Source organism: Myripristis murdjan, chromosome 2 (genome assembly GCF_902150065.1).
Source record: "Myripristis murdjan chromosome 2, fMyrMur1.1, whole genome shotgun sequence".
Taxonomy (NCBI): domain Eukaryota; kingdom Metazoa; phylum Chordata; class Actinopteri; order Holocentriformes; family Holocentridae; genus Myripristis; species Myripristis murdjan.
Genome location: NC_043981.1, coordinates 17,146,104 through 17,160,851, shown reverse-complemented (window position 1 = coordinate 17,160,851; position 14,748 = coordinate 17,146,104). Strand labels below are relative to the sequence as shown.

The following is a 14,748-nucleotide window of genomic DNA, read 5'->3' as shown; positions in this document are numbered from 1 at the left end:
GCGGCCCTCAGGACATTGAGGTTCTGGGGTACAGAGCTCCGAGCCTCTACACGGCGACTCAGCTGATCCCATAGGTTTTCTATGGGATTCAGGTCTGGAGAAAGTGCAGGCCACTCCATCTGAGGTACCCCAGTCTCCAGCAGCCGTTCCCTAATGATACGACCTCCATGAGCTGGAGCATCAAACACCTGATGTGAATTTTGCCGTTAAACTCCTTGTTAGAGAACAGCAACTTGTGCAAAAAGTACTGAAACATTGAACAGTTGGACATGTGCATTCAAAAGTTTACAGAAGGTCACATTAAGTTCACCTGTAAAGGTTATAATGCATTTTAGGTTCATCCTGAAATTTCACCCGAAAGCCGAATATCCCTAACTTACAGTAGTGTACATTCGTGTGTCACCGGAGCTGCAGGAACACTGTGGCGAGGGGGCCGCCCTGATATTTCCACATCTTTTGTGATTTCAGCGGCGTCACGGTGGGAAATACCGCATATCGCATTCTCACAGTAAAAGTATTATTTTCTTTCTGAAATCTTAATTATCGATATGTGCCGAAGTGCTTGTGTTTAGTTTCGGTATACAACTGAGAGCTGTCAGTGATGGGGAGAACGTGAAGTTTGGGTAATTGAAGTAAAACATTTTGGAGCTCCCCTGTTGAGAAAGAGGCTGGTTGAACTCCACAGGTGGAGTCTCAGGTGTGGAGATGGTTGGAGGTAAAGGAAGAGTGTTGTGTTGCTGTGCGTCTGATTTATTCCTCAGTTGACTTGTCTTGCTGGAAAAACGTCCTCGTATGTATTTTTCCTCTTAAGCACAAATTATTGGGACGCTGTAAATTAATCAGTGCATCTTTGACGGGACACTTTAGAGTCTTCCTCCCTTTTCGACCCTCTGGCTGAGGCGGTCCCTCAAAAATAAGCCGTGTTTAATTTTTTTAGTGTGTGTGCCTTTCTGTGTGAATGAGCCAGAGTTCATTTAGTGCGTTTTGAAAGCCACTAAGTGGGACCAGATAAGAGCGGCCGACCCCTCGCCGTGGATCACCGGCTCCAGTACTTTCTCAACCGCTTTGCCCTCACAGGACGAGAATAGAGGCCTTATTTAAACAAACAGGCGGCGTTTGTGGGGAAACACAGGAGACAGCAGGGAGAAAAGGTAATTACATCTATCAGATTGCCTGGCAGGCGTTTGGAGAGGAAGGAGGGGGGGGGTTGGGCAAAGGCGGGCGTGGAGGAGAGGTTGACCCCTCGACCTGAGGAGCAGATCTCATTTCAAAGACAGACGCTCCCTCGCACCGAGCTGGTAAACCCCTGACCTCCGACCCCCGGCTGAACTTGGAGGCGCTCGGTCCACGCCAGGACGAATTAACCACCGCCCCAAACAAGCCGGGGATTTATTACAACCCCTCACACGGAAACCGGACGTCAAATGAAAATCAGACAGAAATAATAAGCTGCAACCTTGTTTTCATGCCTTACCTCTGCAGGAAACTGGAACGCAAAAAAAAAAAAAAAAAAACGTCTGACAAGTGATGAGATCCAGTTTTGAAGTATTGAGCAATAAACTCTTATTTTTCTTGAAACATTTGGAAAAAATATCCACCTCTCGTTTACAAAAGAATTTTATTGAATAACGCAATTTTCTGGACATTAGAGGAAGCGATGTGCTTTTTTTCTGCTTCGTCTCGAGGAAATGAACTCAACAGAATGAAACAAAAATCTTTGACAATGAGCAGATGCAGAGAAAAGTCCTCAAAAAAAATCATGATAGATTGCATTTGTTGGGCCTAGATGCACAAAAAATACACATCTTATATTGCAAAGCCAGATTTTAAAATTTACAAGCATACTGTCGGCTTTATATTTCACAAACAGTCCTGATTGGATGGTGTTTTCTGGAGTTGTTGTTGTTGTTGTTTTCTTTTTAAGCACGGTTCAGTTCAGGTCAATCTATATCAATTTCTTCATTTTTGATCACTGCCTGTGGCACAATTACATCTGCATGATAATTTCTGATTTTCTATCACAGGGTATCCACGGGGTCTTGAAAAGTATTAAAACGTGATAAATCAATTTTGGGAAAATTAAGACCCTTAAAAAGTGTTAAAAAGTCTCATCACGACTTTATAAAGTCTTAAATTTTGAAAGTATTTTTTTCTGAATTAGCCGTCTAAGAGTTTGAGTCCCAAAAACATCGTAAAAGTGTGTGAATTTATTAATTTTTATTAAAAAACAAAGATGAACAGGTACATAAAAAACTAGGCTATTGTGGGTGCGATATTAAAGGTATTAAAAAATATTGAGAAGGTCTTGAAAAAGTCTTAAAAAGGTATTAAAAGTAACTTCAAGATTCCTGCATATACCCTGTATCAATACCGTCCTGGTTCTCTAGTGCCCACAACACGGACACTACAAATCCCAGCATGCACTGCAGCGTCCTGCGCTGTTAAGCCCACAGAGCACCTGCGTGGCCCCGCCCCCTCCCCCACCTGCTCAGCAGCTCACAGTGTGTTTGTCTCGAGTTTGTTTGCTTGTCGTCAGGCCAGAGGAAAGCCGAGTCAGAAGGAGAAGTGGAAAACCAGCTCAGGTGGGAGGTCCTCTCCTGTCAGCACGGCTCCTCCTGCTCACATTTTCAGGTTTACCTTTTAAAACACTTGGTCCTGTTTTGACCAAATCACTCATGGAAAGTACTAGTTTTACTTTTAGTTTGGATTTGCGTGCCGGTGATGTGTGTGTGTGTAAGTGGAAACAAAAAAACATGCGTGACTGTAGATTTCTCAGTTATCTGGTTATTTTTAATTCCATGTGAAGAAACTTTAGTCCTTCACACACATTCAGGCTTGCAGACACAAGAAGTTAGGACAGAAAAAAAAGGAAAGGATGTGATTTTCTACTCTAATCAGTTTTGGTTTCAGATAGGGGAGACTGGGGTAAGATGAGCCATTTTTCATATTTAGGATCACTACATCAAGGCAATCATAGTTTTGTCGCTAACTAATATATCTGCATATATTTCAACAGAATGAGTGTAAACATAACTGTTTCTATAATATAGCATGTCCAAAAAAAGTGGTCTTGTGGCTCAACTTACCCCGTGTATGGGGTAAGTTGAGCCGTATCTGAATTCACTTTCAAGAGTAAAAAATGTTTTTTTGGAAATAAATGTCTAACCACTTTACCCATGTGGTTCTTACCTTCACAGACTCCATGAAATGATGCCTTCCTCTTAAATATTTGGTCAAATGATCAATGTTTTTTGCCGTTTCCTAGCAACAGGGGGCGGCTCAACTTACCCTTTGGCTCAACTTACCCCAGTCTCCCCTATATTTGCTTTTTATTGGGGGAGGAATGTGTCATGTAAAGCTCCAACTTATTTTACCCAGGACACATTTTGCTCAAAAGAACGGCCACTTTGGGTCAAAAGCGTTGAATAAATTTTGATTCTGTACGGCCCTCGAGTTTTTTAATACAGCTGCTTTAGTGTTTGACAAAGGAAATATTAAATTCGTACAGTAGTGGAGCTCACAGTTACTCTCAGAGGTCTCAGTGTGGCTGTAAAATCAAAGTGCAGGTCTTAAAGCTGTGTGTGTGTGTGTGTGTGCGTGTGTGTGTGTGTGTGTGTGTGTGTGTGAGGTCAGCCGGGGTCGCCTCACTCGGGCCCTCAGCTGCTCCGAGCCGCCGTTCGCGTCCACAAGCGTCTTTTGTTTTTGGGGAGATCGGATCCCGCCACCTGCCCGCTCTACCTGGCCCTCCGCCCGGCCGCCGCGCAGGAAGTGCAGCGCTCCCCGGGCAGGAAGTGGCGCTCTGCCAGCAGGAAGTGGCTCCTGGGAGCCGCCGGGGGCCGGACAATGTGCCTCAGTGTTACTCAGCTCACCTGCACCTCTCCTCTCCTCTCTCTCTCTTCTCTTATTATTCCTCTCTTCTTCCGCTTTCTTTCTCTCTCCTTGCTGTTTTCCAAGCACCTCCGTCCTTTTTTATGCATATGTGGCCTTTATTTTGAAGGTTTCATTGTATCACATGTTGTTTCTGTGCTCTTCACACTTGATGTTTTTTGCGCCATTTTTGAAAAAGTGAGGAGGAAAAAAATAAAATTCACCTTTTTAGACAGATAGATAGATAGATATACTTTATTGATCCCAACCAGGGAAATTCTGGAAATTCTCCCTCTTTTTCTGTCTCTCCATCTTATTTCTCTCTCCCTCTTCTTTCTCCTCCTGTCTTCTTTCTCTTTCTCTCTCCTCACTTTTCCTTTGTATCTTTCTCTTTTGTTTTATCTCTTTCTTCCTCACCTCCCTTCCTTTCCACCATCCTCTCTCTCTCTCTCTCTCTCTCTCTCTCTCTCTCTCTCTCTCTCTCCCTCTCTCCCTCTCTTGCCCTGGGAAAGCTGCACTGCACACCTGACAGATTCCCAGTAACACATCCCAACCCTTACTGTCATTGACCAAAGGCTCTGTGTATGTGTGTGTGTGTGTGTGTGTGTGTGTGTGTGTGTGTGTGTGTGCAGAGGTGTGGCGGGGTCGTGATGAGAGCCAGAACTTCCTGCAGCGATTCGATGCCGAGCTGGTCCGGGAGGAGAAGAGGCTCGAGGTGGAAGAGGAAGTCCGAGTTCAGGTTGTCACACACACACACACACACACACACACACACACACGCACACACACACACAGATGACTGATGGCTGTGTTTGAAAGGCAATCACATTATTGTCATTTTAGGTTTTCCTGTGAAAATTAAAATTATGATATAAAATCACAAATCACATGGAAATCATAATATCCTTCAGCTTTAATCAATACGTTTTTGTTTTTTTTGTTTTTTTTCAAATGATAGTCATGAAATAAGGAATTCCTTATTGAGAAATTTATAAGAGGAAATTTCAAGAAGTTTCAAGAAAAACGACTTCCATCGTCCTGAGAGTAAAGAGTAAATTCCCGTTTTAAATGAAACACAGTGAAACACTGAGCTGGAGTTGTAAGATATAAGCCGTGTCATTTTGTACAGTGTGTCCCCTGTGGTGTGTGTGTGTGTGTGTGTGTGTGTGTCAGGAAGACATGCACAGAAATAAGTCGCGGCTCGATTGGAAGCAGATCCATAACAACGGCTCAGATGGATTATCACTGCAGGAGAATAAATAAAAGTGAAGATGCTATCTCATATCCAGATCACATTAGTGCGGGTTATTTCAGGAGGCTTTGATCACAGCTTCACATCGCTCTTTATTTACTTCAGTACATTTTACTTCTTTTTTTTTTTTTTTTTTTTTTTAAATGTAAAGCTCGACGTGGACGTGTATCCAAGAAATAATGAAAATTACAGAGAACTGAGAGATGAAACAAGACTTTATAAGACAAGTTGCTTATTCTCTATGGGGAGAGAAAGCACTGAAGTTATTGGAAAGCATAAATTACTAAAAAAATATCCCAACATTAGGGATGCAGTGTCAGGGCTGATCCAGATGTCATTTACTGATGGGATATCGGACGATACTGCTCCACGATAGACGTGCACACAGGATGCCGCCTGTAGTATTTCTGTAATATTTAATATTTAATGTACCGCAGTCTGTTAGCGCCACGGTGGCGTGTGCCGGTACTGCAGTCAAATGGAATTTTGAACGTTTCAATGGTATAAATTGAATTGGAACGGCAGCGATTTTATTTCATTTTAATTCTGTTTATTTTGTTGTCGTTTTAATGTAAGTGCTTTGCAAATTGATTTTTTTTTTGGGATAAAGGGGCAGATTAAATAAGATTATTCTTCTTTCTGCTCCCATTCATTCAAGATTTGGGAATGTTGTGTTTATAGTGTATTGTTTTTTTTTGTTTTGTTTTTCAATAAATGAAATAAAATAAATAATAAATAAATAAATAAATTAGAAAATTCAGTTGTGGTAATCGATAAAATGAGACAAAATCTGCCTACTCTAGTGGTCGAAAGGAGCTGCTGCAGCAATTTGCACTCCACTTAACCTGCAATACAGATTGACTGCTTTGGAATACGTTTAAATTTAATGCATTTTTGTACATTTTTGTATTTCTAATAAGACATTTTGTGTCAATAATTATCCAGAAAAAGGAGCCCTGGTGTCATTTCAGTGCTCAGTATCCAGGTACGGGAATCGGATCGCAGCTGGAAAATGATGGTTCGGTGCATCCCAACCTAAAATAAAATTAAACAGAGGGTGAAACAAAAGCTGCAGTGAGCACGATCCTCTGTTGACCAGTCAGCAACAAATATGTGACCTTATTCTGACCTGTGAGCCGCAGCGCCAAACCATAATCACTTTGTAAAGGCCAGAGCTCAGCACTGAGGTGCCTCCCTTCCCAGGGTTTTGTGAGAATCTGCTCTCCAAGGTTGTGATTTTTTTTTTTTTTTTTCTACAGCACAACCTTCAGGCCTCCACATCCCGAGCTGATGTCGAGATATTTTCAGGCCATCCTTTGCATGCAACCCCCCCCCCCCCGTCCCGTCCCATGTGTCCCCATCTGCGAGTGATTTGTGCTGATGAGCTGAAGGCTAAGAGCTGAGCGTGTTTAATCTCTCCCTGCAAGGTGGACGAGCTGATGAGGCACGAGCTGAGGAACCTCAAGCTGGTCGTCGACCGCGACAAAGGAAAGAAGAAGAAAAAGGCCAAGAAAGGAAGCAAGAAGGTACTTTTTTTTTCTTTACTTCTTTTCTTCTCCAGTTAAATTTAGACCCGGCTCCACGTGGAAATAATTAAAAAGCTAAAGAAGTGAGATGTCTTCCTTTTGAGGACGGTGACACGTACTGAAGTGAAACATGCTGAGGGTCATCGCGGGCTAAAATCATCTGTTTCTCACATCCTGGATGATGCATTTCAGGTGGCAAAATGTCTCCAAAATAGAAATGTGGTTGTTGTTTTTTCTAACTTCTCGGTTTACCAGATGGATGACATTTCGCAATCAATATAATCTGTGCCACAAAGCATTTGAAAGTCATTGTTTCACACCAAGGACTTAATTTTTTTACAAATTCCTCCTTTTTATTGACAGCTTGACACTATTTGAATTACACCGTTGCGTTAAACTCCACCCGTCTGGCGCTATATGCAGTGTAAAACAAGCACCAACGATGCTGATTTGACCCAGGTCTGTTTTTTTTTTTTTTTTTTTTGCTGCTCCTATGAATTCATCAAAAGGCTTCTGGATGAATCAGATCGAGAGGAAATGGGTGATAATCGAGTTCAGATGTTCACCTGTTCCTCGGCGACGCTGAGGGCTTCACGGCGAACATTAAAAGCTTCCATATGCGTCATTATCTGACCATCATCCATCTCCCAGAGAATTATGTTCTGGAAATGACCTCAGTGATATGAGCTGGACAGAACCAAAGATCCTGTCATCAGCTCCCATACGATGTTTAAAAACATATGAAAAATATATAGAGGAATTGTTTTATCCAAGTAAAAGTCGAGGTCAGGACTCAAAATGTGCACATGAGCCACAGAGAAGATGTAACCGGAGACGAGTTTTAGGATGCTTTACAGTTTGTAGTCCGTTTGAATCGAACCGTGTGTGTGTGTGCAGAGAGAGGAAGGTGCAACACTGGGTTGGTTTCCATCCAAATAATTTTTGAGCGAATTTTGTCAAAATGCGCAAAAGAAAATGCGAATTTATGCCTGTTTCCATTAGTTTTGTTTTGCGATTATTGGGAGGAGAGTGCGCCGTGAGATGACGTCATAAGATAGCATCTGTGTGTCGACTGAACAACAACAAACACTCAGCTGACACTCAACAGCTGATCAGGGACAGATTCCTGCTGAACTTGTCGGCTCTTGGGAGAAGTCTGCTTACTATTTTGGCAGCGCTAACTTCGTACCGAACCATCCTAAATAAGGAATAAGAGACTAATAATAATAATAATAATAATAATAATAATAATAAGACTGTAGCGTAGAAGTGTGACGTGGTATCTGGTCCAGTCATCGTTTATTCGCAAAACCTGTTTCCACAGCAAAAAGTCGCATTTTCTTTTATCGAGCGTAAAAACTTTTTTGCAAATTTTCGAATTTCTGGCGTTTCCATCCAAGTTTTTTTTTCTCGCAATTTCTGAAAATGCGAATAGAAATAGGTGGATGGAAACCCAGCTACTGTCTTGTAGAAAAGTAGAAATGTGTTTATTAAGCAGTGAAAGGGCTCTATTTTAAGCTGAGCTGCTCCAGGCTTCTGCTTCTAAAGGCTTCTCCTGAGTCTCTTCATGAATCCTGGCTGTGTTTTGGGCAGTGAACCAATCAGAGCGCCGGTGTGTCTCACCTTGGTGGGCTGCTGTTCTAATGGAGGATTCTCCAGGTAAGAAGGAAGGAGACGGAGTGAAAGCTCCCGAGCAGATCATCTACGGCGACAGCAGGACAGGCTCATTTTCAGAGCAACACGCCCATGGAGCTCAGATGGACACAAGACACTTTGCTGTTTCCACAACGTGAAAATGACAACTTGAGCCGCTTGGAAAAAATAAAAGACTCCAGCATCAACAAATGCACCTGTTGTTGTGCTAAACGGCTGCAGGCGAACACCGAGGCGTTCAGCGGCACGTCAAACCAGTTTCACGCAGCTTCCAGCCTCGACTCAGAGCTCTGTTCAGCGTCCAGACATCAGCGCGGGGAACCGACCACCAAAATAAAAGCCTCATCCATAAAAGACTGATCCGCGGCATCCATCACCCGAGCCGGTGAGCAGCTCCTCTGCTCTCGGTCTTCTGTGAGGGCGCTGCAGTTTTCCCACGCGGCAGAAGAGGCCGTGCACCGACGCTTCCCATCTGTCCGAGTGATTTGCTGAGGTGAAGAAGTCATATTGGGAAAATGAATGTTTGCGAGGGCACATGTGTTTTAAAGTACAGAGCGGGGGGGGCGGCCCCTCCTGCTGGGGGGAAGCTCTGCTCTCTGGGCAGCAGCTGTGGGGTTTCCCATCACATCCTGCTCGCTGCCCCGGGACAGAGCCAAGGCAGAGCTTCTCAAACTTTTTTTCAACAACCTACCCCCTTTGAAATATTTTCTCAGCCAACTTGCCCCTGACCGGTGCAAAAAAAAAAAAAAAAAGGTAGAAAAAACCCTATATACAGAGTTTCAGCTCCATCAGTGTGAAACAACAACCTGCTACTGAGGAGGTTTTCTTATTTCTGTTTTTGCTTCTTCTTCTGTATCGCTGCTATGCTTCAACCACTGATCCATTTTCTGGATTTTTTTCGGTCCCAGTGAACAAACGTCCTCGCAAACACACACACCTGACACCTTCAGGAAACCCAGAGGGAGAACTTGAAGATAAAATGTGCTTTATCAGACTCAAATTTACTGGAGGGATATGTCGATAGATAGATAGATAGATAGATACTTTATTCATCCCGAAGGAAACTCACAGTTTTCAGCAGTATCCACAGAGTACAAGATTAAGTAAATCAAAAATAAAGAATAAGTAAATCAAAAATAAAGAATAAGTAAATCAAAAATAAAGAATAAAAGATGACCCTCGAGATCTAAAGATCTAAAGTACCCAATGTGCAAAAAAACAATGTGCAAAAAAACCAATAAAACCAGTGTGCATCGATGTATACAATGTGCATAGATGAGGGCAATGTGCAAATTTACAGTATAAACAGATGATAAATAAATAGCACCCAGATGATAAATAGATGATAAAAAACAAACAAAAAAAAAAACAGTGTGCGTCGATGTCACGGCCTGCTGAAAGATAAATCATACATCCGGTTCCTGCGGTGCTATAAAAAAACAGGTACTGTTGTATTCTTGGACTATTGGCTATTTTGAATTAGTTCTCGTGACATCCCCAGCTCCCAGCCAATCACAGCGCAGCACGGTGCCAGATCGACAGCAACACATCCAATAGGAAGGTACGAAAATCACGAAAAAGGAGACCCAGAGAGGTGAGACGACAACAGAACGTTTTCCCTCGCCATCCTAGGAAACGAAAACTCATTCTGCCTTTAACTTTCTGGTGTCTCTGGATTATTTTTGTCTAGTTTTTGATGAGAAAAAAGTTTTTGCAGAAGGAAATGAAGGCAGTTCCCAAATAGACTCAGGTCCCAAACCCAGGCCAGTTGTTTTAGATGACGAACACAAATAAAAACCGGGGCTAATAATTCAGCTTGTACAGTATCGCTCGGCTTCAGAATCAGAATCAGAATCAGAATCAGAATCAGAATACTTTATTGATCCCCAGGGGGAAATTACTTTTTGTTACAATAACAACAAGGTAAAAGAGCAAATAGTCAAGAAAAATAAAGAAAGGAATATAAATATAAATATATATAAAATAAAAAAAATATGTACAAGTGCAAACATGGACATGAGTTGTTGCACTAAAGGTTATTGAAAGTATGGTATTAAATATGGATTATTGCACTCGTCTGTCTCTCCCAGCCTCGTCTCTCCAGCTCTCATGTCCTCACACGTCTTTCTAATCAGCAGAAACCTGGCATGTCACCCCCTGGCACTCAGCCAGAAAATATGAACTGAAAAGCAAAGTATCTGTGAGCGGCCTGCCCCGATACGATGTCGGTGCAGTGTTACACACTTCATCTAACGTGTCCTCCCAGAGTGATTTACAGCAGAGTAAGAACCTCTCGTGATTAGATTATTGTGCATGACAAGCGATCAGATTCACAAAAGTAACAAATCCTACAGCCAACATCAATAAATCACAATTTAAATGTTTCAGCTGAATATTGGCCTTCATTTGTTTCTGTAATTAATGTCATAACTTAGTTTATACTCTACATTTCTTCTTATTATGTTGCTTTATTCTTTTTTATGTTCTCCTCTCCCTCGCCACATCCTGTGTTTAAGCATTAAACCGGCCAAATCCAGTTTCCCCGCAGGGCTCGTTCAGGTTTCCTCTTCTCTGATGCTCTCCTACAAACTCAACATCAACATTCAGTCATCAGAAAAAGATTTATTGCAACACGGCTCACATTCACCAAACAGGACATCAGCAGAGTTCCTGGAGGGGCAGAGTTCGGGAAAGAGTTTCTTCTCTGGAACTGGAGTTTCCTCCCGAGGCTTTGGCCTCATCGCGGCGAGGCAGCGCGCCCGGCCGAGCGCCGTGTGGTGAAAACGCGTTACACAAGCAGCTCTGACAGGACGGACGTACGCAACAGCTCTGATCCCCGTTTCCAAAAACACAGTGACTCAGCTGTGCCGGGCCGCCCTGCTCTGGATCGCCTTGCTGGGGTTTCCCAAGTCAGAACATCATGATGTTATTTATCAGAGGAAGAAAAAGAAAGTTGGTGTTTTTTTAATCAAAGCTCAAAGGTACCTGTTCAGTGTTTTACCTTTTCATTTTACCTTTTTATTTATGAGATTTGAGCTTAAATGATTAGTCTGTTACAGAATTTCACCAATCACTTTTAGTCCTTTATCAAGTAAAAATGCCAAACATTGTCTGATCATAAGATGCAAAGATTGTTCATATCATGACATCATTAACCCTTTGAAACCTGGATCAACGTCCCGTTCCTTGTATTTCGGTGCCTGTGCTTAAAAACAAACACCGAGGAAAAAGGCAAAGAACAGATGAGCAAGAAATGACTAAAAAAGAAAGAAAGAAAATGAGTACAAGGTTACAAGATAATTGACCTGGAAATTAGCCCAAAAAAAAAAACCCACAGAAAGACGGAAAATGACCTGAAAATTGAAAAAAAAAAAAAAAAAAAAAAAAAAGAGTGAATATTAGAATATTATCAAAAATACTTTGGATACATTTCTAATTATTATAATATGTATTTACAGGAAAAAATATACTTTAGGGGGCTAATTGGGAGGTCATTTTCTTGTCTTTTTTTTAGTTGTTTTGTTTTCTTCTTTAAATACATTTAAAATCAAATGCCTGCGCAGGTTTAATGGTTAATTTTTATTTTATTTTTTTTTTGTTTTTGGTCTTACATCCTCCAATTTGGTCTGGGGGGGGGGAAGGGGAGCGAGGTGAAGGATCTTGAGGATTCAGTGGGTTTCAGTTTCCAGTGTGTCGTCACTGAAGACATAACAACACGGAGAAATAAACACCAATATAACGACGAAGGAGAAGAAACCAGAGAGAGAAAAGGAGTCAGCGAGAGTCGTGGTTCAGACTCTGGTTTTTCGGAGGTTTTTAGAGCGCGTGGGTTTGCCGTCTGGCCCAGTTTGATTTGTGGGTCTGGTAGCAAACTATCATGCATCCATGTGCGCTGGAATAAACAAACTCTCTGCTGCACAAACACCATCCTTCACCAGTTATTTACTTTCAGATTCATCTCCTCGGGACGGTATTTTTCTTCCAACAAGCGGGTGATGTAATCCCACTTGTTTCCAGTGAAGTTTCCCACAGATGAGCTCCAGTGTGTCTGAGCGAGTCTTCCCTGTATTTAGCACGAGGAAAGTGAACGTGAAGCCTCAGACGCCGACGACGCTCTGATTCTGACGGACGTTGGAGGCGCAAAATGAAATCTGGTCGACAAATTTTCCACAACAATCTGGCCTGTTTGCTCTAATGGAGACGCCACGAATACTAACTAAATACCAACCATCTGTAAGGGAAACATGATATTTCACCACAGTGCAGATAGACTCAATTTGTACTCCCTCTTTAACCATTTGAACCCCGATTCTCCCTTAAATTTCCCTTTAAGCAGCGACTAAATTAGAAAAAAACACACTTTTGCACAATTTTGCACAACAATGACCCATCCTTTTTTTTTAAATAGGCATTTTAATAGTCATCACAGAACATAGTACAAACATGAATTGTTCCAATATTGAACACCTTCAACCCCTCTCCCTCCCTACACCCTTCCCACCCCACCCGTCCGGACTTGGGACTCCTTATCCTAAATTAAGGAATTATGATAATAGTGATAACATCAAGATAATAAATTTATTTAACAGTCAGAAAAAGATCATAAATGAGCTACATCAGTGTAAAACAAAGGAAAATAGTAATAATAATAATAGTAATAATAATAATGATAATGATAATATTGATAAAAGTAATAATAATTATAAAAAAATAAAAAAATAAAAAATAAAAAAATAATAGTACTAGTACTAATAATAAATAACTTAATAATAATGCAATACATAAATTAACAGTAAATAAATAAATAGATAAGTAACAATAGGAAAGCTTGGTGGTGTACAGCAAGTTCAAATAACATTCTCAGTATTCTGCCATTCACAGTCACAACGTCCCATCCATGTTGTGTCTCTGCTGAGGCTCCATCACACTGAGGGAAACATTCAGAGACGAGGGGCCCTATCTTGCGCCACACTCCCTAAACCCGCTATCTGCGGATTTAGGATTTAGGAAGAGGCGTTCCCCCGTAAAATTGCTATCTTGTGCACCTCCCGCTATCCGCAAAACACCTCCGCTACCCGCTATATTATACATAGGTGTGTTTTGGGCGTTACGCCAGTTAAACCAATCAGTGTGCCAGGTGCCATTGCCTTTAAGGGCAGGATGCGCTATCCTAAATCCTAAATCCTAAACCCGCGATGGAGAGAGGGAGGTAGATTTTCTCAGGGCTTCTACTGAGGCTAAAGCAAGGTGGCTTTATATACATATTATATATTATATTATAGGCGAGTTAATTCGGGAGATGGAGCCACATGTGTCCAAGTGGACGTGTCACAAGGTTGTACTGATTGAGTAAAATCCCCGGGTCACACCACACACACACACAAGAGGCAGAGGTGGAACTATGTGTAAACTAATTTATTGACAAGGTAGATTGGGCAAATACAATAATAAAATAATAATAAAAATATAGCACAGCTGCTGGCTTATGATAAAACAATAAAACGTGCTGGGGTAAGTGTCCAATTAAAACAGTCTTTCCTCTAAACAGTCTATATGAGTAATATACTCAGTCCATTCCGGCGGCGTCCCGGTATCAGTCCGACCGTGTGCGTGGCGAGGCTCCGTCGGGGTGCGCATTGAAGCCGCCTGGACGCGCTCTCCTAACAGCCCAAACTTTAGGGATAGCGGATAGCGGGTGGTCAGGACCACCCGCTATCCGCTATCCCTAAAGTGTGTGCGCAAGATAGCAACTTTAGGGATAGCGCATGAAACACGCCCACGACGCACCTCCAGGCGCAAATGATGCAGTCGGCATAACGGAGAGCGGGTAGCGGGTGGCGCAAGATACCATTTAGGGATAGCGGAAGTTCCTAAATCCGCAATTTGCGGGTAGCGGGTCGTGGCAGCGGGTAGCGGGTGGCACAAGATAGGGCCCGAGGTGCTGTTGTTTTACGGCTGCAGCTTCACATTAAATAGAAAAGATCTCCATGTCTTGTGCATCATGTTAGACACATTTCCCTGGAATTCAGCAGCTCATGTTTGGGATCTCTGGAAACCTCAGGATCTCCTCTGGGATTTAAAGTAGATTCCTGTGGGTTTGATCAGCGATAACAAACACACCCACGGGCGCGGCAGGGACGACGAGGTCAGCAGGGATGGATGACAGAAAGAAAATCAAGATGAAATTGGACTTTTGCCGTTTATGTGTTTAGTAACAAACATATAAATGTGTGTTTGTGTTTGAAAGTGATCGATCGTCCCGTTAAAGTTCAGGCTTTGCCGCTCGGTTCTGACCCAGTTCTGCTCAAAACACACGATTTCATTTATTGGTTTATTGCTCATGTGTCGGGCAGCTGTCAGCACTCAGCGCTGGTTTGTGGTTTCGTCTTTTCTTCCTCTCCTACTTCTTCTTCTTCCTCTCCTGTGTGTGTGTGTGTGTGTGTGTGTGTG

At 42.3% G+C, this 14,748-nt stretch overlaps 1 protein-coding gene across 2 annotated transcripts in view; it reads left to right on the top strand.

Moving 5' to 3' along the window:
* The window catches only part of drc11 (dynein regulatory complex subunit 11), an 84,793-nt gene that overhangs the window by 40,093 nt on the left and 29,952 nt on the right, over positions 1-14,748 (top strand). For both annotated transcript variants that reach the window (XM_030074764.1, XM_030074759.1), the window contains exons 10-11: positions 4,500-4,606; positions 6,547-6,645. In XM_030074764.1, coding sequence (XP_029930624.1) covers positions 4,500-4,606; positions 6,547-6,645 — 206 coding nt within the window. The remainder of the gene's footprint in view (positions 1-4,499; positions 4,607-6,546; positions 6,646-14,748) is intronic.